The sequence below is a fragment of the Ictidomys tridecemlineatus genome, chromosome 5, assembly GCF_052094955.1.
Source record: "Ictidomys tridecemlineatus isolate mIctTri1 chromosome 5, mIctTri1.hap1, whole genome shotgun sequence".
Lineage (NCBI taxonomy): Eukaryota > Metazoa > Chordata > Mammalia > Rodentia > Sciuridae > Ictidomys > Ictidomys tridecemlineatus.
This window is the reverse complement of record NC_135481.1, coordinates 38,377,840-38,405,153: the sequence shown is the minus strand read 5'-3', so window position 1 is coordinate 38,405,153 and position 27,314 is coordinate 38,377,840. Positions and strand designations below refer to the sequence as shown.

General features: G+C 38.0%; 2 protein-coding genes and 1 non-coding gene across 29 annotated transcripts in view; 2 read left to right on the top strand and 1 right to left on the bottom strand.

The window, feature by feature from the left end:
- Mga (MAX dimerization protein MGA) overlaps positions 1–14,664 on the top strand; it is a 128,166-nt gene extending 113,502 nt beyond the window's left edge. For 13 of the 22 annotated variants that reach the window (XM_040275646.2, XM_040275649.2, XM_021725926.3 and 10 more), the window contains 7 exons: positions 1,351–1,481; positions 4,106–4,157; positions 6,463–6,669; positions 8,016–8,127; positions 8,413–8,646; positions 9,826–10,002; positions 10,939–14,664. In XM_040275646.2, the coding sequence (XP_040131580.2) occupies positions 1,351–1,481; positions 4,106–4,157; positions 6,463–6,669; positions 8,016–8,127; positions 8,413–8,646; positions 9,826–10,002; positions 10,939–12,218 (2,193 nt within the window). In that variant the 3' untranslated portion in view covers positions 12,219–14,664. Of the gene's footprint in view, positions 1–1,350; positions 1,484–1,962; positions 2,131–3,637; positions 3,746–4,105; positions 4,158–4,344; positions 6,670–8,015; positions 8,128–8,412; positions 8,647–9,825; positions 10,003–10,938 lie in introns of those variants that run through there. The other 9 variants (XM_078049779.1, XM_078049774.1, XM_021725928.3 and 6 more) reach the window with 8 other exon arrangements.
- A 1,622-nt stretch (positions 14,665–16,286) lies between these two features.
- Positions 16,287–27,314, top strand: part of Mapkbp1 (mitogen-activated protein kinase binding protein 1) — a 57,925-nt gene continuing 46,897 nt past the window's right edge. For all 6 annotated transcript variants that reach the window (XM_078049782.1, XM_013359645.4, XM_021725997.3 and 3 more), the window contains exons 1-2: positions 16,287–18,562; positions 19,095–19,317. In XM_078049782.1, coding sequence (XP_077905908.1) covers positions 19,201–19,317 — 117 coding nt within the window. In that variant the 5' untranslated portion in view covers positions 16,287–18,562; positions 19,095–19,200. The remainder of the gene's footprint in view (positions 18,563–19,094; positions 19,318–27,314) is intronic.
- LOC120886963 (U6 spliceosomal RNA) lies at positions 26,431–26,535 on the bottom strand. Its single transcript, XR_005730146.1, has one exon. It is a non-coding gene; the product is annotated as a U6 spliceosomal RNA (small nuclear RNA).

The following is a 27,314-nucleotide window of genomic DNA, read 5'->3' as shown; positions in this document are numbered from 1 at the left end:
ATTCTGTTGGGATGCTGTTGATTTTGCTTCCTAGAATTAATGTTTATATATACACTGTTTAATGTATATTGTTTAAGTTGTACTTGAATTGGGGTGGGAACAAAAGATAGTTTGTATTTAGTGTCTATTGATCTTACAAAACTTATAATTTGGGGGTAAGTAATTTTTCCAAAAAGTCTATAAACATACAGAGGTGGTTGGGCTGTTATCTCTCTCTGATACAGTGTGAGTATATATAAGAGATAATGTATTTCTTATTTAGTTTGTGGCATAGTAAACACTACTTTTAAAGGTTGGACTTAAAAATATCTGCTTGTCCTATATATTCATATAACTTTAGTGTTATAAACAGTGAATTTTTATGATAGATGCATATTGGTAAATGCTTACTTGATTGACTTCTTTGGTATAAGGAACCACAACAATCCTGGATTTCTTTTGAAATCTGAAATTCCTTAAGAGTTCTCATTCTGTGGGGTTGAGAGACTTTGAATATTGTCTGGGTTGTATTCTGTACCATATCTGCCTTGTGTGTGTTGATTTATTGGCATCTGATATGGTGTTAGTCATGAAACCTACTTAGGAAAGTTCTCCTCCTCCTCCTTCATCCTTCTTTTTTCTCATTCTTTTTCCTCTTCATCCTCCAGGCCTCTTCTCTCCTTTTTCCTCCTCATTGGAACCTAGGGCCTCGCGCATGCTATTCAGTGTTCTACCACTGAGCTATACCCCCAATTCCCAAATAGAATTTTGTTCTTTCCAGATTCCTCCTTTCCAAATTTTATTTCACTGGCGTTTGATCTTAAGATTTAGGAAACCATAGCCAGGCACAGTGGTACTACTGTAACCCCAGCTACTCAGGAAGCTGAGGCAGAAGGATCACAAGTTTAAGGTCAGCCTTGGCGACATAGTAGATCCTATCTTAAGAAGGGCTGGGGATGTATCATAGTGATAGAGTGTCCTGGGGTTTAACCCTCAGCACTCCTACCCACCAAAAAAAAGGCAAGGGGGTGGATTTGGGAAAGCCTTAATGAAGCCATACCTGAATTTTATTCTCTAGAGGTAACATTGAAGCATTAATGCATCCCATTGGGAACTCTCTGTAGCTTCAGAATTAATGATGTCTGTTTAATATATATCTGTGAGTTTTGTAGTTCTTGGTGGTTAACTCTAATCATATGTTGTCTGACTTATTTCTTTTTTTTATGATTAACAAGTTTACAATTGTCAAATACTCCAGTGTTAAGATCAGTATTTGGTAGTAGTTGATTTTATAAAGTGAGCATGCAGTTGGAAAGTTTAGGTGTGGGTGCACCTCAATACTTTATTTACTGTTGAAATGATGTTTTTCAGAATAACTGTGTAGAATACGTTGAGGATGATGAGGAACAAGTGGACATTGAGACTATAGAAGAGCTCTCAGAGGAAATTAATGTTACCCACAAGAAGACCACTGTAGTTCACACACAGTCATTCAAACAGCCGTAAGTCTTAATTTATCTTTGAGTTATAATTGTTGTTCCTGTTATAATTGTTGTTACTTTGTAATCAGAAAAATCTTGTATGTTCTTTTTAGGACATCTAGGTAACTGACCTGGTTTCTTTATTCTTCTAGCTTTTTTTCTGACTAGTATAGATGAAAAGAGAAGCTGTGATTAGGAGCTGATTCGCTTGCCTTGGTTATTGTTCGGAGGCAGGGTATAAATGTCAATGATAGATGGGTGTTAAAATACTAGTTTTGAAGTGTTGAATAATACATGTAACTAGCATAATAACTGACACAGTGGACTACTCAACAAATGTTATTTATCTTTTAAGAATAAGGCATTAAATTCTAAATTTGTTTATTTTACTAGTCAAACAGGTGAGTTATAGGTATGAAAATTTTCCTGCCTCTTCGGCTGATAAAATAAAAATACGGAGGATATGAGGACTTGCTCAGGAATATTTCCTTTTCTGTTTTAGTAAACTTTTTATTGATTAGGGACTGGGATATGAGAGAGAAGGGAAGGAAGATACGACTTCTTGTTTTCTGCTAGACCTTGTACTTCTCCTGTTACATATGAAGTAGCAATGATCTGAGAAAGTAACTCTTCATCCCTACTGATGCTGAAAAAGTCTGAGGAATAGAAGGTAGGACTAGTAATTATCTTTACACCAGAACTATTTGCAGGCTACTTCAGTTACCTACTGGTTAAGCATGAAAGAGTTTTGAGTCTCTTAACTGAATTAGACTTAATAAGCTAAACAGTATTGTTGAATTAATAAAGCCTGTTTTAAAACTGAGTTCTTAAACAGTAACAACAAACAAAATCTAAAACATACCATTTACATGAGTAACAGGAAAAAGAAAGTTTCCTTGGAATATATCTAATAAAAGCTGTGTAAGACCTTTATAAAATCATACTAAAAGATTTTAAATAGTAATTCAGTCAATAGTGAGAAACCATATTAGTGGGTTAGAATAACAAAGGACCAAGCATAACCAATACAGAAAGAGCACAAACTATAAAAGAATAGATTGAAACTAAAGATTTAAGAGCCATGTTTAGTGTTCCTGAGGCTCTGAGTTCAGTCCCCAACCCTGCCCCCCACCTCAAAAAAAAAAAAAAAAAGATTTAATTTTTAAGTCTAATTAAATGTAAAACTTTAGCCGGGCACAGTGACATTGGAGGCTAAAGCAGGAGGATGGAGAATTCAAAGCCAGCCTCAGCAATTTATGAGGCTCTAAGCAACTCAGTGAGACCCTGTCTCTAAATAAAAACAGAAGGCTGGGCCTCAGTTATAAAGTGCCTCTGGGTTCAATCCCTGGTACTCCCCCCCCCCCCCGCAAAAAAAACCCCTCAAAATTCTCATTGAAAACAATGAGAAGGCAAGCTTAGTCTATAAGTATTTGTAGTACATAAAACTGACAAAGGGTTATTAGTATTAGGATATTAAAAATTTGTTACCAGTCTATTAGAAAAAGATAATTCAGGGCTGGGGGTGTGGTTCAGTGGCACACTACTTGCCTAGCAGGGCCCTGGGTTTGATCTCCAGCACTGGGCAAAAACAAAATATGATTCAATAGGAAAATATGGATATCACAAGCTGAAAGCTTACAGAAGAGGAAACCTAAAAGGCCAGTAAGCATGTACAGATTTGTTCATCTTCACAAGACATTAGGGAAATGCAAATTAAACTACAGTAACTGTATCAATTCATACTCTTAAGTGTGTCAAAAATAGAAATTTATAATAGTACCATATAAGTGTGGAGCAATGGGAACTCATAAAATTGTTATGACCACTATGAGGTGCAGTTTAACATCTACTAAAGTTGAAGATGTGCATACCTCTTTCTTGAACCTAGTAATTCCACTCTTATGTTACCATACAACAGCTTACAACATGTATACAAGGAATCATTTTTTACTGTTGTGAAGATTTAGAAGTGACCTAATAACAATATAAAAACTACTAATATTCTTAAAATATTTTTTGGTGGGCAGCGGGGATTCACACTATGGAATACTGTACCGCTAGTTGAAATAATCAGATTAGAACTATGTATACAACATCTCAGGTGTAATGATGAAACAACTCAGTTGCAGAAAGATACAATATACTATTTAAAATGATACATAAATTTTTTTGTTTAGAAATGGACATTCCTAAGAAAATTGAAGAAACACATTGAAACTCAATTCAGGAGTATTTACCTATGAGAAGGATGGAATGGAGTGTGATTGAATAGTCTGCATTTGGGGGTTGGTTTTGTTTTTTTATGGTACTGGGGATTGGCCACTGAACTACATCCCCCTTTTTTATTTTTTTAAATTTTGCGATGGGTTGTTGCTAAGTTTGCTGAGTATAGTCTCAAATTTGTGATCTTGCGTCATTTCCCAAGTTACTGGGATTATAGGCATCTCATCGTACACAGGCTTTTCTTAGAGGAAAAAAAAAACAACTATGCTGTTGAATAAATAATATGGCCCCTACCACACCTTGGGGAAAATAAATTGGTTGTAATTTAGGCAATTTAGGGTGGTGTGCTTTAATATAGTTGTTAAATAGGTCTTAGATTGTTGAATTTCAATAAGGCATTGAAAAATACTATATTTATCTAGGTGCCGTACCCATATCTCTGCTGATGAAAAAGCTGCTGAAAGGAGTCGAAAGGTATTTAGAACATATTTAATGATAATTACTCATTTAATAAAATTGGTAATGTTTATGTTAGAGTTGAAATAATATTAGCTATATTAACTGAGATTTTTTTCAAGGATGTTTTTCTCAAGAAGTTCATATAATCAACTTGTCCCCCCTTAACAAAATTGTACTGTTAATGTGCTTTTCTCCCTTTTAGTTCTACGTCCCCCAGAGAGGGAATAATTGAGTTCAAATGGGTATGAAGCCTATGAAAATTTATTTGCTTATTTGAAAACTAATTGTATATTGTAATGGTTTGATGTGAAACAAGCTGGCATTCTTACTTGTAAGCCTAGGCTTGTACTTTTCAGTGGTCCAAATTGAGCCATGAAATTATAAACTACTTTTAATTTTTTAAATGTACCATGTTACTGTGTTTTTATTTAAGAGATAAAGGCAGTGATGGGGATTAGGTTGAGGTGGAGGGTGGCATTTCATTTCAAATCCTCTCAAAAACCCTGCATTATGATTGTTTGGCTATTTGAGGATCATAGGAAACATGTGCATGGTTGTAATCATTTTTCATAAATATCACTATATTTGGTTATTTTTTTTATTCTAAAACATATTTAGATGGCAGAGCTTTCATAATAGCTTATTTACATAATCTTTTGTTTTATACCCAAATTATTACAAGCAAGTACTTGCAGTGCTTTCCTTTATTTAAATTTGTTCTATCTTATTGCATTTTTTATTCTCCCATACTATGTTAATGTACAGAGGGTTCAACTTTAGGAAAAAAAATGTCTTTACCTTAAAAGTTTTTGGGCACTGTAAAGGTAATGATGATAACAGACAGTATCAGGAAAGATAATTAACAGCCTCAGAAGGGGAATAAAAACAAAGCTGTGTAAGATAGGAAATGTAATTATTCATTAATGTTAATATTCATGAATATTTATAGTGTCAGAATAGTATAAACACCCTCAGTGATTTTTTTTAAAGAATTTGTATTACTGAGTAAAATATTAAAAACCTAATTTTATTCTTGAAAAATGTCTAAATACATATCACAGATTGTGCAGTGAAAGGGAAGAAAAAAGAGAAGGATATAGATACCAATACCCTCATTTTACAAAGTGGAAAGTCAAAATAATCTATTTATTGTTATAAAACAAGAAATTAAGAACTATATATTCAAGTTGCTAAGGGATCTAGTGAAGAACTAAAATGAGTGATATAGCTATAATAGAAAAATAGAGTGGCAAAGATATAAAAATGATGTGAGTTAAATTCTTTTCTGCATAGCAAGTAGTCAATAGACAACATGAAAACATATAAGTTCTTCATGTATTTTTAACCTTACATTTATGTATAACTTGTTCATAAGAAGTAAATAATATTTAAAATTGAAATAGAATAAAAAAGAATAAAGGAAGCCTAAGGGATACTGAGAGTGAAGGCAGACTTTGCTGGGAAAAGTACAATGTTTGAGTTTTAGGTGTTAAATTTTAAGTGCTGTGGAAGATTGGGAAGGACAAAGGGGGGAGGGGCCATCAGGTGTATGCAAAAGGGGAGGTGTAGGATTGCCTTGTGTGTTTTGGAATTTCTAACAGTTAGGAATGGCTGGAGAAAAAAGGTGATTTAGAAGAGTGGAAGTTGTTCCATTATGGAGCTGTGAAATATCTTACAGTATTTTTTTAAAAAAAAATTCTTTTAAAATAATTTTTCCACTAATCAAGATATTTTTTCATATAATTTGTATCATGAAAATTAGTTTTGATAATAATAAATTATATAAGTAAGCTTTACAAAAGATCCCATGTTCCAGACCAGATATGGTGGTTCATGCCTATAATTCCAGTAACTTGGGAAGCTGAGGCAGGAGGATTGCAAGGTCAGTCTCAGGAAATTAGCGAGGCCCCAAGAACTTAGCAAGACCCTGTCTCAAAATAAAAACATTAAAGGGGGGCGCTGTGGATGTGGCTCAGTGGTTTAGTGACCCTGGGTTTAATCCCTGATAGCAAAACTAACCTCAACAATAAAAGATGCCATGTTCCCTCTTGCTCACATATTTTTCCTCATTTGAGAACCACTGAAATTGAGTTGGAAATTGATATGATTATATTAGCTTGTATTTGAATTTATACTGTTGACATTGTTGAAATTAGATTTGGAGGAAGGATAGAGTGGTATTAAGATGAGCAATCAAGAGGCTGTTATAACAATCCAGGCAGAAGATGATGGGTACCTGAGATAGAGCAGTGCTATTTGGGATAGTGGTAGAGGGCAGGTACATGTGAAAGATGTTGAGGAGGCAATCTCATTTGGACAGGCTCCACAAATTCCTTTAAAACTGAAATCTGATTACTGGAATGACAAACTACAGAAAGAAGCAGAAGCTTTTGCCTATTATCGCCGGACACACACTGCCAATGAGCGGCGGCGACGTGGTGAAATGAGAGATCTCTTTGAAAAATTGAAGATTACATTGGGATTGCTTCATTCTTCCAAGGTTTCCAAAAGTCTCATTCTTACGCGGGTAAGTGTGTGTCCAAGAGAACCTTATAGATAATATGGGAAAGGGGACCTATTGCCATGTGATGAAAATTGAAATAGAGCTACTTTAACAACTGAATGTGTACTAGCAAATGTTCAGTAAATTTCTTAGAGGGGGAAATTGTTAAATTGAGTCAGAGTAGGTTTTTATTGAAAGCTAATTTAACTAACAGAGTTATCTTCTTTTAATAAAATCAGAAACTCTAGGTAACTCTGTTTACCACATTCTTTTTACATTGTTCCTACTAGTACTTAGAAGAGTTTGTCACAGTATAAAGCATAGCATAAGTGATATATTCTTTTAGTTGTAGATGGACACAGTGCCTTTTTATTATTTGTTTTTATGTGGTACTGAGGATCTAACCCAGTGCCTCTCACATGTGCTAGGCAAGTGCTCTATCACTGAGCTACAACCCCTGCCCATAAGTGATATTTTAACATACTTCATAACAGTTGACATTTTAAAAGAAAATCTGAAATATTCACACTAGGAGAAGTTTTAACTTTGCACATAGAATAGCTAGGGTAGTTTTGTTTAAATTGCTTTTAAGTAGAAGTTGGAGATATAGCTGGGCATGGTGGCGCATACTTGTTATCCCAGCATCTAGGGAGGATGGGGTAGTTCAAAGCCAGCCTCAGCAACTTAGTAAGACCTTGTCTCAAAACATAAAAAGGGCTGGGAGTGTGGCTCAGTTGTTTTAAGTGCCCCTGGTTTCAGTCCCTGGTACAAAAAAAAAGTTGTTGAGAAATAATAAGGTAAGCATTCATATACCTCTAGCACAGTGTTCTTTCAACCAAATGTATGCTAGAAGATTAAAGTTGATTAAAATCTAAACTGAACGTGAATATTTTATATCTCTCTTCATGAAATAGTAGAGCACCTGTTACTCAGTGATATTTTCTTTGAAAATAATCATTATCTACATTCCCTGAAAGTATAATCCAGAAAACTCCATGTGGTTTAACCAAAAAAAAAGTTCTTATATATAAATAGTTGTTTTAAATGGTATTTTAAAGATCTCTAAATTATTAATTTATGATTTTGTCACTAAGAAAGCTGTGTGTGGGAGCATTATGCCTATAATCCCAGTGATGTGGGAGATTAAGGCAAGAGAATCTCAGGTTTGAGGCTAGCTTAGGCAATTTAGGAAGACTCTGTTTTACAATAAAAAATAAAATGGGTTGGGAATATAACTCAGTGGTAGAGCAACCCTGGGTTTAATCCCTAGGGTTTACCCACTCACCCAATTTATTAAAGAAATTTGTTAGCCTTCCTTGTTTTTGGCAAAGAATGGATCAATTGACATAATATTGCTATTTCTTTTCTAGGCATTCAGTGAAATTCAGGGACTTACAGATCAAGCAGACAAATTGATAGGACAGAAAAATCTCCTGACTCGAAAACGAAATATTCTGATACGGAAGGTATCATCTCTTTCAGGTGAGATAAGTAAATGGTCTTTGATAAAGAGCATAGTAACAGCTTTAGCAAGGAGAAATCCTCAGTAGACCTTTCCAGATACTACTTAGTTTAAGGCTTGGTGTTCCCTAAGTTTATATCAGAGTTATCTTTTGACTGGGTGGTCATACTTCTGGATTATAATCACTCTTGCCTTCCATAGTTTTGGGGAATATAGTTAAATCAACTGGATTTCAGTTGACTCTATTTCTCATTATTATGTGGGGTCATTCAGAGAGTGATAATTTATTCCCTATCAACCTGTAGGTAAGACAGAAGAAGTGGTCCTGAAGAAGCTAGAGTATATTTATGCAAAACAGCAAGCACTAGAGGCACAAAAAAGAAAAAAGAAGATGGGATCAGATGAGTTTGATGTGTCTCCCAGAACTAGCAAACAGCAGGAAGGATCTTCTACATCATCTGTAGATCTCGGACAGATGTTTATAAATAACAGGAGGGGGAAACCTTTGATTCTTTCCAGAAAAAGAGACCAGGCCACAGGTAGGAGGGACATTCTTTGCTTTCCTTAATATAGATGAACATCAATCTAATTAGTGGACTGAATGTCTTCTCTTGGCCATAATTTTAGTAAAATAAAAATGAATTATATAAAAAGTTGAATTAACATTAGATTTTTATTTCCACCTTTACACACTCAAGCAACTCTTGAGAAGCTAACCAGTTATGATTAACATGTTGATCCTAATTCTGATGGTAGTCTATAGTTAGATGTTTTTAGTAAATGCCAATTTTTCAAACTTTATATATATATAATATATTCTCCCACCCCCACCCCTACCCCTCCTGGCAATTCTGCCAATGGGTTGAGAAAACTTGGGTCTGAGACAAATTGGGTTTTGTTTTTTTTTTTTTTTTAATTTAATTTTGAGCTGGACATGATGATGTGACCTACTTGGGAGACTTAGGTTAGGAGAATTGTTTGAGCCTAGGAGTTTAGGTCTGGGCAACATAGTGTGAGACCTTGTTTCTTTTTAAAATAAATAAATAAATAATAAGTTTGTTGAATAGACTCTGGTTCTCATCAGATCTATTAAGGAATAAGGTAAATTGGTTTTAAGTTCTTTCTATTTGATTCTGAGAGTTAGGCTATACTGATTTTATATTATTTGTTTTTATCCTTAAAAGAAACATATATCTTTTTTTTACTCGGGCTAGCCCAGTGTACAAACCAGAAAATATAGCTTAGTTTATTAAAACCAGATGGATACTAAAATACAAGTTAGTTTTAACATTGCCAAATCCAATGACATTATCATCAAGAAAGGAATTTGATAGTATTATCTCATTTCACAGTGGGAAAAACTGAGGCCTGGAAACTTGAAATCCTTTATTAGAAGTGGATAGGAAAGGAAACCTAGGGATAAAATTTTTCTTCATCCTGACTGTCTAGTCCGTCAAAAGCATTCCATTGAAAAACTGCTTCCCTACCTCTGTTCCTCAACAAATCATTTCTTTCCCTTAGGGAGAATCTTTGAACAGGTAACCATTACTCAGTGAAAAGTGGTTCAAAAAAGCAAGCTCTGCTAGTTTAGTTTTACTAAATTGAAATTTACTTCTTGTTTTTCAAGTCAGAGTTTGGTTTTGGGAATGCCTCCTAGACTCCTGGACTACAAAATTGAACATATTTTATCCATAACTAATTTCTAATCTTCCTTACAGAAAACATCTCATCCTCTAATACTCCACACACTTCTGCCAACCTCGTGATGACCCCACAAGGACAAGTGCTCACTTTAAAAGGTCCCCTATTCTCAGGACCAGTAGTAACTGTTCCTCCTGCTCTCTTAGAAACTGATCTGAAGCCTCAAGTTGCAGGCAGTACTGTAGCTCAATCAGGTATGTCATGTTGACTTTATGGTTAGTGGAAAAAAGTTCTCGCTGGTGTCTTACAGTGACAGAGGTAGCCCTTGGTTGCATTCTCTAATGATAAAAAGCTGTTCTGTTGGCAATGCCTTGGTGAGAGATAACATGTTTAACTTGGTCTTGTGGCACTGATTAGTGTATTTTACGTGGGATTGGGGACTATTTTGTGAACTCTATTTTTTTCCCAAGTAGAAGAATAAAAAAAGATGTCAAAGTGAAAGGAATATGTTGAAAAGTCATTATCTTAATTTTTGGTGTTAATAAATATTTATCATAAATTTTTTTGTTATACTCAGAAATCATGCACCTCCCACATTACCAGCCTGTTTCAATTTGAGCACCACTCCTTTTGGGGGTAAAGGGTTAAAAAGAACGTGTCATTTTGATGATTTAGGTTTCAGGCACCAAAATTTCTGTTAAAAAAAGGGTAAAGGGGATCCTCATCAACATTAAAATCCTAGTTACTTTGTTGCCATTGCTAACAATAATTCCTTGTCTATACTACTACATCCACTCTGGAGGACTCCTCTGTTTCTTTTGCTGTGCTCCTTCTAGGCTTTCATTTTACCTTCAAAGTAACAGCTAATTGGGTGAATCAAGATGCATTTCTGTCTTAGGATGAGAAGTAACTCGGCGGGGAGCTTTTCTAAAAAATGATTCAATTGAACTTTTTATTAATAATGGAATACTAGAGGGTCTTTTGGTTGTATTTTATTTATTTATTTATTTATTTATTTATTTTTGGTTGTATTTTATTTGACTTATTATATTTCTTTCTTCTTGACAAAAGTAGACTGGTGAATTTTAACAATTCCCTAAGGTGTATGATTGGTGAGGAGTGGATGGGACAATTACTACTGTAGATCTAAGTGAAGTTTTCCTTTTTTTTTCCAAATTTTTGTTTTTCAGAAAATGATGACTTATTTATGATGCCACGGATTGTTAATGTGACATCCTTGGCCACAGATGGAGGCGTGGTAGATATGGGTGGCAACAAATATCCACATGAACGTACTGATGGGAAGCCACTTGACCACCTGAAAGACACTGTCAGAAATGAAGATACCTCCTTAAAAGAATTGGATAGAATCTCTTCCAGAGGAAGCCATAGAGATGGCAGAATGGCATTGGGTCCAGCACAAGTTTTTCTGGCAAATAAAGATTCTGGTTTTCCACAAATCATTGATGTTTCCAGTATGCAGGAAGCACAGGAGTTCTTACCTAAAAAGATTACTGGTGATATGAGAGGGATTCGGTATAAATGGAAAGAGGGTGAATCAAGAGGGGAGAGACTAAAGTCTAAGGAATCTCCATTTCATAAATTAAAGATGAAAGATCTCAAAGACTCAAGCATAGAAATGGAATTGAGGAAAGTAGCATCGGCCATTGAGGAAGCAGCTCTTGATCCCAGTGAACTGCTAACTAGCATGGAAGATGAGGATGATACTGATGAGACACTGACTTCACTGCTCAATGAGATTGCCTTTCTTAATCAGCAACTAAATGATGACTCTGTTAGCCTGGCTGAACTGCCTAGCTCTATGGATACGGAGTTCTCAGAGGATGCTCGGCAGGCCTTTATCACTAAGCTGCCCCCCGGGAACAGAGCAACTTTCCAGGTTGGCCACTTGGGAACAGACTTGAAAGAGTTGTCTGATGATATTCAAAGGGAGAGTGACTCCATCAGCCCCCTCCTCTTGCACTTGGAAGATGATGACTTTTCTGAGAATGAAAAACAACTTGTGGAAACAGCTTCTGAGCCAGATGTCCTTAAGATTGTTATTGACTCTGAGATAAAGGATTCCCTTCCTTCCCACAGGAAATCTAGTGATGGAGGGAAGAGTACATCTGGCCTCCCTACAGAGCCTGAAAGTGTGTCCTCACCGCCCATCCTACACATGAAGACTGGTCTAGAGAACAGCAACACAGATACTTTGTGGAGGCCTATGCCAAAGTTGGCACCTTTAGGTTTAAAAGTAGCTAATCCTCCTACTGATGCAGATGGTCAGAGTCTGAAGGTGATGCCTTGTTTGGCACCTGTAGCTGCCAAAGTTGGGTCAATTGGACACAAAATGAACTTAACAGGGAATGACCAGGAAGGCCGGGATAGCAAGGTGATGCCTACATTGGCACCTATTATGGCTAAATTGGGCAATCCTGGGGTCTCACCAGGTTCTGCAGGGAAATGAACTTTTTGTCCTCAGGCTGTGAGGGGAAATTGAATCTCAACTCCTTTCTCTGCAGACATCTGTTTATTTGTGTCATGGAACTATGCTCCTTGATTGGCTGTGATGGTATATATGGTGGATAATAATGGAGAAAGGGGGTAGGGGTGCTGGCCTTGGTATAAGAAATACTATGAAATTCTGATCATGTTAAAATGTGTTACCTCACTTGTGGTGCTGGGTCCCCTCATCCTAAAATGTGATCCATTATTGAACACGAGGTGCCCCTCTTACCCAAGGCATTGATAACAAGACTGGCTCCATAGTGGTACCTAGTTCTCTCCCCAGAGAGAAAAAGCTGCTTGAGACTTTGGAATTGCTATGGACTGAACTGTAGTTGATACCAATTAGATTGTCTAAAATCTAAGGAATGTGATACACTTGTGCAAAGGAATTCAGAAGAGAGTTTTTAGTTGGCCTTTTAATAATAGGGAAAGATAGGTACCATGAAATACCAAAGTGAAGGATTTTATGTGACTCAGCAAAATCGTTTCTTTCATATCCCAACTAGCTTTCATTCCCTCACCTTTTCAATCAGAATTAACAAATTTAAGCCTTCTGGTAAAGTAGGGATGAATTTAACTTTTACTATTAAGGTAATTATTTTGAGATGTTAAAGTGCTCCCTTATTGTCTTTGTAGGTATTAAAAAAATTATTTCATAGTGCCAGAGATTTCTGGAATATGTATTTTGGAGGTAGACATGGAGGGAGCCCTTCCCCATTCACAAATCATATCACTCTAGACAGCTAATGTGAAAAGCATTCTCTGTCCAGACCAAGACAGTAGCCAAAATTAAACAAAAAAAAAAAGAAAAAAAAAAAAGAAAAAAAAAATGGGGCTGGAAATTTCCTAAATTAGCCTCCTGGTGCTTGAAGGTTTCATTCACTGTTACCTGCACATGATGTAAAGAAAGTCAAGTCACAGTAGGCACTCTTTACCAGGGAAATAAGGCAGTATTTGAATCACAAGATATATTTTTTATCTGCTACCATGGATTCAATGATCTGTAGAGCTTTTTCACTCATTTGCTGTCAGGGTATGAACTGACAGCCTGTAAAGATAAAGATATTTATATTTTTGTATAGTTGTTTTCATAGATTTCTCAAAGGCTGAAGTTTTCAACCTAGAAGATGAGATTTGTATCGAGTATAGAAATGTTTCCTATCTAGTTTGTAAATAATCATGGTGCACTTGAGGGGTCTCTTGGAAACTCCTGGGGGCAAGAATCACTATTCTGAAAATGTATAGACTGGGATTTAGCTGCTGCATTTTGCCTTTCTTAAATGATTATATTTCGGAATGTAACCCCTGTTCTGTCTTCACTGACAGGATTTGCTTGTGTTGTAAAACACTAACACAAGAGCTTCCAGTGCCTGGGCTGTGCCTGGGTTATGCTGTTTTCTTCTATATCCCCTGCCTTCTTTATCCCAAGTCCCACTCAGCATTGTTCAGACCTAGGTTATGAGACCAACTTTGGAATGGATCTAGCCAGTGAATTATTACTTCCATATTGATTCCTTTTCTATTAACTCTGGTAATCAACAGATTGAAAAGGATGGGAAAATTTACTCTGCAAAGTGCCCTGGGGCAAATTCTTTGTTGGTTTTGTGCTGCTTGCCTTTCTAGACCTGCTTATCGGCCCTTAACCTTCACTCATTGCTGAAGAAGCTTGAAGTAGTTAAAAGAATGCTCCTCATTATTTCTTCTACTCTTTACCCAACAGATATCATCCAATGCCTTAGCCAAGGAGTCCAGCCCCTGTCTTCCTCCCTAAAAATTGTTCTTGGAGATGCCAGTTCTTTAACCTGAGTATAGCAGTTTCCCATTATTTCGTTGTCTCATCCCCACATTTCCTCCTGACTTCCCAAGGCTTTTGAGGTTCAGCCAAGGAGCAAGCAAGGGAGTGAGTAATCCTCAGGAAAAGAAGGACCATTTAAGCTTTTGAACACTTTCCCTTCCTTAGAAGAAAATAGGCAGATGGGCCAAGGTCAGTTCCTGATTAAAGGATATTTGGCTGTGCTTATATGAGGTGAAAAAGACAGAAATGAGGGATAATTCCCGGTGTTCAGAGAAGACTACAGATGTCATTACAATCCCCACAAGCGCCAAGACACAGTGTTCTTAAGACAGAGCTAATTTGAGGAGAGCTCAGTCTTCAGAACAAACCTGCAGTTTTGGCAGCAATCTGAAATCTCCAAAAATGCTTACCCTTTCACCTTACCCTAGGAAAAACTGATCTATGAAAATTACACGTGTGATTATGAAAGATGAAGTTGAGAGAGAAGAGTTGAGGAACCTGGAAGACAGTGAGCTCTCACCCTAACTCTTATAAGAAGCATGATCTCAGTAGACCAATAATTCGCCTTTTTATACAACTGTAAATAAATGGAATGTTTTTAAGAATATAATTATGTCAGATTTAGCATTTTCTTTTATATATTAAATATATATATATCTTTCCTTTTCTGCTTTTGAAAGTGACTATTTTTTTAGAAACAAGAATAGAAGTTGTTTGGCAATTAAAGGGCAGGATGTGTAAGCCTGAAATAAATTAGTTGTACTAATGAAAGCAGTACTTGGTGTTGGGAGGTTTGTGCCGAGTTGGAGTATATAATTCTTAATGCCCTGAGACCTATTTAAGAGCAGGTATCTTCAAAGTAGTTTTTTAATGGGAATTTCTTCCTGTTTGCAAAGTTTTTGACATGCCATTTGGGGGAGGTTTATTATTCTAATCCTTGTAGCATGTCATACATGGAGGCTTCAAAATTTTGTACAACCTGATGGCAATTATTTGTTTCAGAAGTCATTCTACAGTGAAGAAGGCTAGCCTAATACTTTGTGCAAAGGCAGTTTGTTACCTTAGGAAATAACAGGACATAAAACAACAATCTAAGTAGCTAAGGACAGTAAGTATTCTTGAGGCAAGATACTATGACTACTTTGATAATTTACAAAATGTTTTATTAAAGGCATTCTTTAGAAGTTGAGCTACTCCTATTTAAGAGGTCTCTAACAGATCAAGTTCAGTAATACAAGCTTCATATAGATTACTTACTTTGTATAATTTTATAATAAATGCAGTTGCTTTTCCCAGAGTTATGGTTGAAATACCTGATGCTAGATCTTTCTGTAACTGGCTTGAAAATATTTTGAATATAGGACAAAGGCAGACAATCCATATGTTATTTTTGACAGTGTTTATTAGTATATATTTTTTCCTTAACTGAACTGATTGAGATATTTGAAATGGAATGGGGTGGGATGAATTGAGAGGTAAATGCACTTTGAAGACAGGTCTAGAAAATAATGATTACCCTTGTCCCTCACTCCCAGAATTAACAAATAACAAACAAACACAACAACTATACACCATGTAGGTAGCACATTTCAGGTACTTCTATGAAGAATGACTAATAAACCAAGAATCAATACTTTTCTTGCACAAAATGTTGATTTTGGAGAAAGTACTATGAGGAAATAAATTTTAAATGGGCATGAACGGCTGGTGCATGGAAAATTAAAGCGAAGTTAGACTTACTGTCAGTTGAACAACAACAGTTAAAATACATATTTGAAATAAAAGGAAATTATTTATATTTTTAAACCGGGACAACTGTAATATATTAAAGATGACTGAACTGTTCTACAAAGGCACATAAATATTAATAGTGATGGAGGTGAGTGTGGAGGGTGCTAAGGCTAAACCATTAAATTTTATCATTGTAAACTGCTGGTAGAAGAGAGTTTTGTTGAATAGGAAAGCAGCATTGGAAGCATTGTCTTGAAATTTATCCCCTTTCCAATTGCAGTCTTTGGCCTCAGCTGTCTCACAGTGCCTTGCATGTAAAGGTGCTCAATAAATTTGAGTTGATTAGCAAATGTTTAGCTTGTTAAGTTTTCCAGAATCATTTAATTGCCCCTTACTTGCCTAGGGTGAATATACAGCTTGCATCTAAAGAGCATAATGCTAAACAAGACAACTATATAACATTTATTCCCAGACATCTAGAATTTTAGAATATGACAAACATGCATACAGATTTAGTACATATACACGGAGAATGAATAGTGAAATAGTGTACGGACAACGAAATACTTTTATATAAAGAGACAACTGCATTTTGGAGAGTTGGGATGACAAGTATTTAAGGGGAGAGATAAGGGAGTAACACTGATATTCATACTGGACCTGGGATTTTTTTTTTTATAGTGTAGATGGACAAAATGCCTTTATTTCTATATGGTGCTAAGGATGGAACCCAGTGCCTCACACATACTAGGCAAGCGCTCTGCCACTGAACTACAGCCCCTGCCCTGGGAGTGTTGTTTTCTAAGGATTTCATGAAGCATGTGAACAGCCTACACTTATTTCCATATTGGCATCTCAAAAGGTGGTATGGTACTTGGACAATAAAGGTTGGCTTGAATTGAAGTGTGATTTTGGGCTTTGGAAGTTTCCAGATTCCATCCTCTCATTACACTGTTCTCAGTTGTATTTTATCTTAAAAAAGGATCATCTCAGACAAGAAAAGCAGGAGCTTTGCCAGTGCAGCTTCAATTTAAAATGAGAACAATTCAGAGAACCTTTTCTCTGAAACTAAACTGAAGTAGCTTAAGAAATAACCAATGACACTTCATAAACCCTTTATTTGGCCATGAGTGGGTACGTGAGAAAGCTGTTAGTGGGCCCAAAAAATGACCTGGAGTGGGCACACTTTTTTCTTGTTTCATGGATAGAAGTGGAAGTTGCTAGGGTTGGCTGCACACAAGTAAAAAACACCAGGTGGCACCATTTATTAGCAGTGTTACATTAGCTGTGTGGAAAAGTCCAAGCACAGACTGGCAAGGTGTTTCTGGAGTCAACCACCTGTTTTTACAGTTAAGGTTAATGCTTCTTGCCTCCTTTTTCCAGTTTTGGGAAAGTCCCATTTTAGTTTCATTAGATCTACAATGCATTGTTGAAGGGTAGAAGGCCAGTGAGATGTTACAAGGGGTGACATCTTTCCTGTCCATGTCAACCTGTGAGCTTTTATGAATCTTGTTTTTAATATGTGGTCAAAGTATACGCAACACCTCCTGCTTTGCCATTTGGTTGTACCAGGTCTACCCATTGTTTGGTCGTCTTACTTGCTAATATATAATCTTCCTCGGGAATCCCAAAGATCTGGATAGGGTGAGACACTGTACTACTATTCCTCAGGTCCAAGTCTTCTGACGTAGGCTAATTTTTTATAAGGTAGTTTCTTGAAGTAGTAATCAAGGTGGATAATTCTAGGGCTTCTAGAGAATAAATATTTGGCTTATATATCTATGAAATAGGAATGCGTAGTGATATTTCCATGTGTTCCCCTCACCTCCACGAGCAGGAGAAACTACCACCAAATAGTCCAAGAAGGTTTCACAGTGACCTCGGCAAGTATCCCTGGGGAAGAGGGGGTAGTATTCACAAGTAAAACTTGACAGGACCGAGGGAAACATCTGGAATAACACAGGCCTGGTTAACTGCGGGGAGAGCACTACAGGACATAAACAAATCCCATAAACTTAATTGACTTGGTTTCACTCTTGGCTCGCCTAAAGCTCTGTTCGAAGTTTCTGTCTCCCTCCCCTTTCTTCCATCACGACCAATCAGCTTGCCCAGATGAAACCCTGTAGTTAGCGTTTGAATTGGATTACTCCGAGGAATCTTTAACACGTGGGCCAAGCACTAGGTTGGCCGTGATCAGAAACTATTGGAACCGCTTTAAATCCAAGCGTTTGGGGTGGGATGGGAGCCGAGTTTTTTGGCTGTATCTCAGCCTTGTAATTTCTGAGCTAGTTTGTTTCAGCCACGGTCCCTCGGGCCTATCAAAAGCCAACGTTAGCACTCTGGGGGCGTGGTTATCGTCTTGGGGCTCTGGGAAGCGCAGTTCTCTGGGGCACCAGGCTTATAATACCATAAAAGGCCTGGTTCTCTCAATTCTGAAGCCGTGTTCTGTTGACCTTCTTCTAAGAGCGGTACCCAACAATTATACTGTGCAGAATCCGTAGTTCTCCAGTCCCGAGTCCTTGTCTTCCTAGGTCTTTCGCTGGCTCCGCCCCCGCAAGCCTGGTTTGTCCAGTCGCGAAACGACCTCCTGGCTACAGACCGCACCCCCTTGCGGCGGCTCCTCCTTCCCAGTCCCTAGCTTGGCTCAAGCGCTAGTTCGCGTTTTGAGCCGCTCGTGCCACCATAGCTGCTGCTGTTGCGGCCGCAGCGGAGCTGAAATCGCCGAGCGCGATGCCTGAGGGCGCTGTGAGCCGGGCAGCCCTCGAGCCCCGGGGCTGGTGAGGCTGGGCCCGAGCGGGGGCGCTGACGAGTAGCAGGGGCTTCTGAGGCGGGTGAAAGAAAAGTCTAGGCGGTTGTGGAGGGCGGAGAGCGAGCTCCTGAGGGTCGGGGGTGGGGGAGGGAGGCTCCCTTAGCAGAACGAGTTGCAGGGCCATCACGAGCCCAGCCACACCGTGTTCTCGCAACCGCCAGCATGGTCCCCCGCGAACCTCCCAGTGGCCGCCTCCTCTGAACAGTGCAGTTTCCATGGGAACAGTTCGGCGTTAACGGAGAACATACCTGCCAGTAGTTCTACTAGAATCTGCCCCATTCTCCAGTTAAACGCCTTTCGCAGGCGTGGGCCTGGCATCTGTTCGCAGTTCAGGGTACCCCCGCCCCTTTCGTGTAGCTCCTTCCCACGTTGTAAGAAACCACGCAGGGCTTAAAGGTGGGGATGAAGGAAAAGGGGAGGGCAATACCTAGGGATAAGAGTGGCAGACAGGTAGGCAGAAGACATCTACTGTGATGCTGAGGTGGCTTCTGCCATCTCAGGCCAGTGAGAGGTCATTTTGGAAGGCTGTTTGGAGTGAGAAGGCAGTCCAACAGTTGAGATAGGTCCCAAGACTGGACCAGAGACTGTCCCACCGGGCTCCTCATCATGATGGCCGTGGAAGGGTCAACCATTACCAGCCGGATTAAGAATCTGCTGCGGTCCCCATCCATCAAATTACGCAGGAGTAAGGCAGGAAACAGGCGAGAGGACCTCAGCTCCAAGGTGAGTCATAGCCACCCTCTTTCCATCTCTTTATCTTCTCCTTGCTCCATGTTCTTATTTCACCTTCTTTCTTGGGAAAGAAGAGAGCTAGACACTCCTGTTGGCTCTAAAAGATCAAATATGCAGGCCTCTGCCTCTCAAGCAGGCAGTGATTTGGTTTTGGGTTGGAGGAAAAAGAGTGGTGTGGGTAGGCATTGCTGAGATTCATCCATGAAAAGAGGTGAATAGTAGGAAGGTGAGTTCAACTATGATCTCCCTACAAACTAAGTGTTTGCGTTGGGAAGCTAGTTGATATACTATGACTCAGTTTCCCTTCTTGGAAGGGACTAATGGGACTACATACCCTGTGTGACTAATGTGGCTGCAGTATTGACAGCTGGGTTTATGTAAGACTGTAGTAACAGAAGGAAATACCTTAACATCTTAAGCACCTTTTCTGAAATATTAGTCTGGTAATTGCTCTTATCTGGGGTCAAAACAAATTTGTTTCTTTAAGAGACCTAATTAATTAACTGGAGTGTCTTGGCCTTCTTAGGAATGATAACATGCAAGGAGCCACATATGTGCCAGCAAAAACAGTTCTCATAGTTTGCCCTTGATATTGCTTATCCCATTCACTGTATGCCAAGAGCCAAGTGGTTCCCAGAGGCAAAGTCCTTTTTTCCATCCCATCACTTGTCTGGGTTTTGATCCTTATGCTTTATTCAACTTTGTTAAACCCCACAACTTTGGTAATACAAAAATAGACTAAATTTATTTACTCCCTCAAGGAGTAAATGTCTTTGTTCCCACAGGATCAGATTAAATTGTGTGTCTTATTAGCAGCCTGTAAACACAATAGGCTTGTGTGGTACAGGATTGCTACAGGGAGAGTCATTTGAGACAGTAGCATTTTATTACCTTGCCTGACTGTGAGAGATGAGTAAACCTGGTGAATGAGTTAAGAGTGCTGATGTACAACATGACAGGGTTCTGGGAGGACTCAGTTCAGACCCCTGTCCCTTAGCAGAACCTTAATTGGATTTGAATAAGGTGAACAGCAGCTTTTCTTTATGTTTCAGCAGGGGATATAGTGAATAAAAATTTACCTCAACGTTCCATGGTGGTGTAGATAGTGATCCTTCTAAGTCCTTTTTTTGTTTGTTTTTTTAAAAGATGGGTTCTCACACAGGGTCGGATGGTACATTCCTATAATCCCAGAAGCTTGGGAGGTTGAGATAAGAGGATTGAAAGTTCAAATCCAGGCTCAGCAATTTAGCATGACTCTGTCTCAAAATAAAAAATAAACAAGGATGGGGATGTGGCTCAGTGATTAAGCACCCTAGGTTCAATCTCTGGTACAAAAACAAACAAACAAACAAACAAAAAATGGGTTCTTGCCTGTTGCCCAAGCTGGTTTCTAACTTCTGGACTCAAGCAATTCTCCTGCCTCAGCCTCCTGAGTAGCTGGAACTGTAGGTGCAGACCACCATGCTTGGATTTTTAAAGAACTCTTAATTATCATTGTTCCTATTTTCTAGAGGCAGGAGAATGAACCTGAAAGTTAGAAATTGTCTTAGATATGACACTTTTTGCTCATTCGTAATACTGCAGATGCTCATCTTCATGGCCAGTAACTTGGCAGTGATCAGAACTATTAGAACAATCTTCAGGAATAGAATATATGGCAGAAATATATAATGGAAGTTTAGTTTTCAGTGTGAATATTTTACTGCAGTTTTGGTCTGGAATCCAGATAGTACCATCACCATTGTTTAAAACTGTCATTCATCATTAATGTAGTCAACAAGTGTTTATTTAGTCCTATTATGTATAGAGTCAGGGATGAATGAAACACTAGCTTTACCATCAGAGAACTTGTGGCTATTCAAACATGTAAACAAATAATTATAGGGGCTGTTCTAGAAGTATGCAGTAAGTTGTTAATGGAATCACAGCGTCAGACTATAAGTCAGTTTAGGGGAATTAGGAAATACATCTTAGAAGAGGGGTTGCTTGAATCGTAACTCCTGAGTCAAGAGAAGAGCTTTCAAGGAAAACTGAAAAAAAGGGGACATCTCTGTGATCACCATTAAACATCTCTGTTTCTAATATCAATTCGGTACTTCAGACTGCTTTAAAGATTTTGTCTGTCCTAAACCTAAGTATGAAGGGAATATTTATGAAAAATTGAATGACCCTTGAATGATATGACAAAGGAAGAGTGCTATCTTTAACCCCCAAGAGTATGAACAGTTTTTGGTTATCTGATACCCAAGATGCCTCTTGGGTACCTCCCCACACTCCTTAGCAAAGGATCTTTGCCTAAGATTATTCTAAAAAGCCTGCTTTGTGGTAACCCACATAGGACCTAGTCTGTTAAATTTTTGAGTTGCTCTAATATATGGTGGCTGTGGGTAATCAGTAACAGAAAACTTGTGGCTCAAGGATAACTAATTCTGAAATAAAATTTGAAGACAAAAAGACAAGCCTTGGGGCTGGGGATGTGGCTCAAGCGGTAGCGCGTTCGCCTGGCATGCGTGCAGCCCGGGTTCGATCCTCAGCACCACATACAAAGAAAGATGTTGTGTCCGCCGAAAACTAAAAAAAAATAAATAAATAAATATTAAAAAAAAAAAAAGACAAGCCTCTTTTGAGGGGGCAATGTCAGGATCTTTATACAGCTCTTACCTTAGGTGGTCTCCTGCTTTGAATAATACTGTTCTAAAGTTGCTTTCTTACTCCTTTTCATCAAATTCTGTATTACTTTTAGAATCATCTCCATATTTTCCAAAGACACAGGGTCTTTTTGGACTAGTCTCACTACCTTGAAATCAATTTCTGCTCTTTCTTTTATTTATGTCTTCATTTCCTAAGGTCAGGGATCATGTTCTTTATTTCTTTTACATCACACTGTTTAGGACAGTGTATATAGTATGTACAGTATGTAGTAAATATTAAAGGAGTAAATGAATGAGAATAGTTTTAACATGTCTAATAAGTACAGAAGAATAAAAAATGATCAGGAGGATTTGTGACCTTTTTAGAAGAGAAATCAAAACTAGGAATAATAAAATGATGAAAAAGAAGAGATTCAAGTAAGTGAAAAGAAGTAAGAGATTCTGTGGTGGTGCTCTGAGCCTTTTAATATGTGCCTTTTTAGTTGAAAAGGATATAAGAGGGCTGGGGTTGTGGCTCAATGGTAGATCGCTTGCCTAGCATGTATGAGGCAGTGGGTTTGATTTTAACCATATACATATGGTTAGATTTGATTTTAACCATATACATGTGGTTAAAATGTGATTAAGCTGAACAGAAAGCCCTCACCTGTAATTCCAGGGGCTTGAGAAGCTGAGGCAGGAGAATAGCACATTCAAAGCTGACCTTAGCAACTTAGGGAGATGATGTCTCAAAATAAAAAGGGCCGGGGGCTGGGGTTGTGGCTCAGCGGTAGAGTGCTCACCTAGCACACGTGAGGCCCTGGGTTTGATCCTCAACACCACATAAAAATAAATAAAGATATTGTGTCCAACTAAAAAATAAATATTTTAAAAATAAATAAATGAATGAAGAAATAAATAAAGATATTGTGTCCAGCCAAAAAAAAATTAAAAATAATAAAATAAAAAGGGCTGGCAATGTGGCTCAGTGGTAAAACACCCCTGAGTATAATCCCTGCTACCAAAAATAACCAACAACTTATATTTAAATTAAATATATAGTTTAAATGAGAAAGCCAGTAGAGGTGGGGATTTAAATTACCACAAAGAGTAGATGAGAGCTGAGATATTTATAAGGTTTTTAAAGGGAGGAAAGTCTCTTCAGTGGAGTAAATTGAAAAAGGGTGATTTGAAGTTTTGTGCCAGATCTATCTGCTAAGTCTTGATAAAGTATAGATGGAAGTTATTAGTTATAAATACCTTTCAAGTTTAAATCCTGTACATTTGTCAGTTCTTGCCTGTCATCTCAGTTGAGGCTGTTTTCTGTAAGAAGCAAATGTCTATGCTCTTGGTAACTAACCCTCCCACTCTAAAGTTACTGAATGATTTTTATATGGAGGGAGCTGAATTGTTTTTTTTTTGTTGTTGTTGTTGTTGTTTTTTAAACAAAGCACAGAAATGGACTGAAGCAGAGCAGGCAAGATTTAGGTTAAGGATACAAAAAGATTACCTGTGCTGGAGATTTGTTAAATTTTGAAAAAATAAGTGAAGAAGGTTTTGAAATATTCCTTGTTAATAGCTATTAATCCAGTCTGGGTTATATATTATTCTGCTGGAAACAATGGGCAGGGGGACTTTCTTTTAGTTCTGTTTTTATGATTGTAAATCTATTCCTTCCTTCCTAACTCTCAAGCGTGCTCTCTTTCTCCCTTCCCCCCACCCAACATGATTATACGGTGGTGCTTTGATCTTTTTAATATGTGGCTCTAAGAAGAGTTTGTGTAGGTGGGTTTTATGAAGGAGGAAAGATTGGCAATAATCTAATTGCAGCTTTTGTTCAATGTTTACGCCTAGATGTTAGTATTGAAATTCTTTAATCTATTTGGGAGAGGGAACTTAATCATTTTCCAAGCATGTGAATCATTAGCTCTAGCTTAATGGCTCTCAACTTGGGAAACGATTAGAAAGGCCATGAGGCATCAGAATATCTGTAACATTTTAAAATATACATTCCTGAGGCCCATCCTAGCTCTGTGGAATCAGAACTTCTGAGGGTGGTGTTTGGTAGTTGCATAAAATATTAAGTCTCATCTGATGCCCACTGCTGGTTATGAAACCTTGGACTAGGTGCTAGGATCCTAAGATCTGTTTCTTCATATCCAATTCCTCACTGAGACTTCTTTCTGAAAGTATATTAAGCTAGCCCAGTAAGTATACTTTCTTCCTTGAGTAGTTTTTAACTCTTCTGTGTCTTCTAGACAGATTACTCACAAACTGCTTTGTCAGGGATCAGTTTGATAGAACTTTGCATTGTGAGGTCAGATGTGAGGAGCTGATCAGTGCCTTACTAAGGCAAAACAGCAGGAATTTCCCTTGTGAGTAGTAGTAAGAAACTTTATGATGATATCCGGGAGTCCTGGCCAGTCATTGCTCTCACCATTCCACTACCCACTTCCCCTAGAACCCATAGGAACCAACAGTGTTTTAGAGGTTTTTATTGTTGTTGTTGTTTATTTGTTTTTGGTACCAGGGATTGAACTTCAGGGCACTCAACCACTGAGCCACATCCCCAGCCCTATTTAGTATTTTTATTTAGAGACAGGTTTTCCTTGAGTTGCTTAGCACCTTGCTTTTGAGAGGCTGGCTTTGAACTCGTGATCTTCTCGTCTTAGCCTCCAGAGCCGCTGAAATTGATGTGTGCCATCATGTTTTAGTGTTTGATACAAATTCTCCAGGCTCCCCACCTAGAATACATGATCAGGAGCAGAAGCCCCTGTGGCCAGCCTCTCACTGTCCTTTGTTGAGTTACGTTGGGTCAAGTTCACATTTTCTGATGTGTTTTTTTTTTAATATATATATTTAACATTTAATTGTAGATGAACACAATACCTTTCTTTTGTTTATTTTTTGTAGTTGTAGATGGACAGAATGCCTTTATTTTATTTTTACTTTTATGTGGTGTTAAGGATTGAACCCAGTGCCCCACACATGCTAGACAAGCACTCTGCCACTGAGCTACAGCCCCAGCCCATTGTTTGTTTATTTTTATGTAGTGCTGTGGATTGAACCCAGTGCCTCACACATGCTAAGCAAGCGCTTTTCCACTGAGCTACAATCCCAGCCCTCTGATGTGTTCTTGAATTAAGCTTGTGGAGTGTCTTAAGATCCTTGGAACAGGTGGTTTACCATGAAAAGTTTCCGTGTTCTCCTGGTTTTGTTTGATCTTTGTTTCATCTTCCTTCCCGCGCCTGCAGCTGCCTTCAGTCTTCAAAATGATTCTCATCAGAAAGAGAATTCCCTCCCTGGACCCAACAACACATCTCTTCCTTTACTGTATTCCAGCCTCTTGAAGTTCTGAATTGTTTTTTGGAGGCTTCCTATATCTACTTGGCCTCACTCATTTCATAGTTTTCCAAGTTTGTTTTCCCTCTCTCACTTTGCAATTTAGAGCAAGTTCCCCTGTGTCTTACTTCCTGCCAGTATCTTGAATGTCTTTGGGACCTTGGTATTTCTCTGATTTTTCACTTCTGTCTTCCGTTTGTCTTCCACATGTGTTTTCATTTCTTGACTAATGAAAAACACAGGTAGATGTGAGGCTTTAGCCTGACCTCTGCAATCTTCTTACCAACCCCTAGAATCTCAAATTTGGGCTTGTGACTGTTATCACTGCCCTTTGTTTGAAGAGCAATCCAGGGCTTGAAATTTGGGACTGTGTTTATTCACGCTAAACTTCTCTGAGAAAGTAGTCTGTCCTACTGTTCTCAGCATTTCTGTTGGTTTTCCTTCATGGTCAGACTGCATTGTTGTTAAGGGGAAAAAAGCTACAGTGTTTTCAGTAGGATTTGTTATATTATACATGGCATTCCCATTGCTACAAATTAAGCCTCTCCTTTGGGTTTCATTGTTTAAAGCAAGATAAGTCCAGGTTTTCTGCCAGTTTTCTTTTCACGGCAGTTCTTAGTAGAGGTGTAGAATGAGAATTACTCACTTTTTTGGGTGTTAATTAACCCTATTAATGGATTTTACCTTCTCTTGCCTCTTAAAATTAAAAAAAAAGGGGGGCATGTGTTTGGGAGGATAATAATATTGAATATGACAGTCAGACCTGTGGATCTTTAGGGTTTTTTTTATTTTTATTTTTTTGTGGTACTGGGGATTAAACCAAGAGACACTTTACCACTGAGCTACACCCCCAGACCTGTTTTTTATTTTTGAAATGTTTTTTTTTAAGTTGCTGAGACTAGCCTCAAACTTTTGTATACTCCTGCCTCAGTCTCCTGAGTAACTGGGATTACAGGCATACTCCACCACACCTAGTTTAGGGTTGGTATTTTTGATCAGATTTTCCAAATCTTTCCTTCCTTCCAGTGGTTATAGCAGCACATCTATAGTGCTTCTTAATTGACCACAGTATTTTCCTTTTTTTTTTTTTTAATAAACTGTTCAGCATTCCTTCAACTTTAATTGTGGGGGTAAAAATATGGAACATTTCAAGTATTTGTGTGTCACCCTTGAGCACAGGCCATTGCTAATCTCTGTATTATTCCAATTTTAGTATATGTGCTGCCGAAGCGAACACAGTATTTTCCTTTGGTTTAGAAGAACACTTACAGAAGAATGATTTTATAGTGTAGGTCTCCTCTTAGACTTCTGTCTTTATCACAGAGAATATTTGTAATGCTTTTTTTGTTTTTGTTTTTGTTGCTTTCCTAGTCTACAAAACGGGGTTTTTTAAGACTGAATTCTAAGTTTACACATCTCATCTTTCTCCCTCAAACTGAGGTGAAGCTAAAGTCATTCAGAGTTGAAATTTAAATTTACTTGAAGATCTTGTAACAGCCTTTTGTGAAACCATATGGCTGATTTTTCCTCCCAACTTTGTTCTTTTGGAGGAATCCTGAGAAGGAGGATTCCTTCTTTAGTTCTTCAGATTTCTTTTTCTCCTAGTGCTGGGAATTGAACCAGAGGGTTTTGTGCATTCTAGCAAGTGTCCTACCACTGAGCTATATATAACCCCTGCATTCTTCTAGGATTTGAATTTTGCTTTTCATTTATACCAAACTTGAAGTAATTTCTAACTTTCATCATCATTTCTTATCAGTTTTTAAAAAATTTTTTTTGAGAGAGAGAGAGAGAGAGAGAGAGAGAGAGAGAGAGAGAGAATTTTAACATTTATTATTTTTTTAGTTTCCGGCGGACACAACATTTTTGTTTGTATGTGGTGCTGAGGATCGAACCTGGGCCACACGCATGCCAGGCAAGCGGGCTACCGCTTGAGCCACATCCCCAGCCCTCTTATCAGTTTTTGAGGTCTATTTTCCTTTAGAGTGCTTCTGATCTTTTCTTCATAAGTTCAAT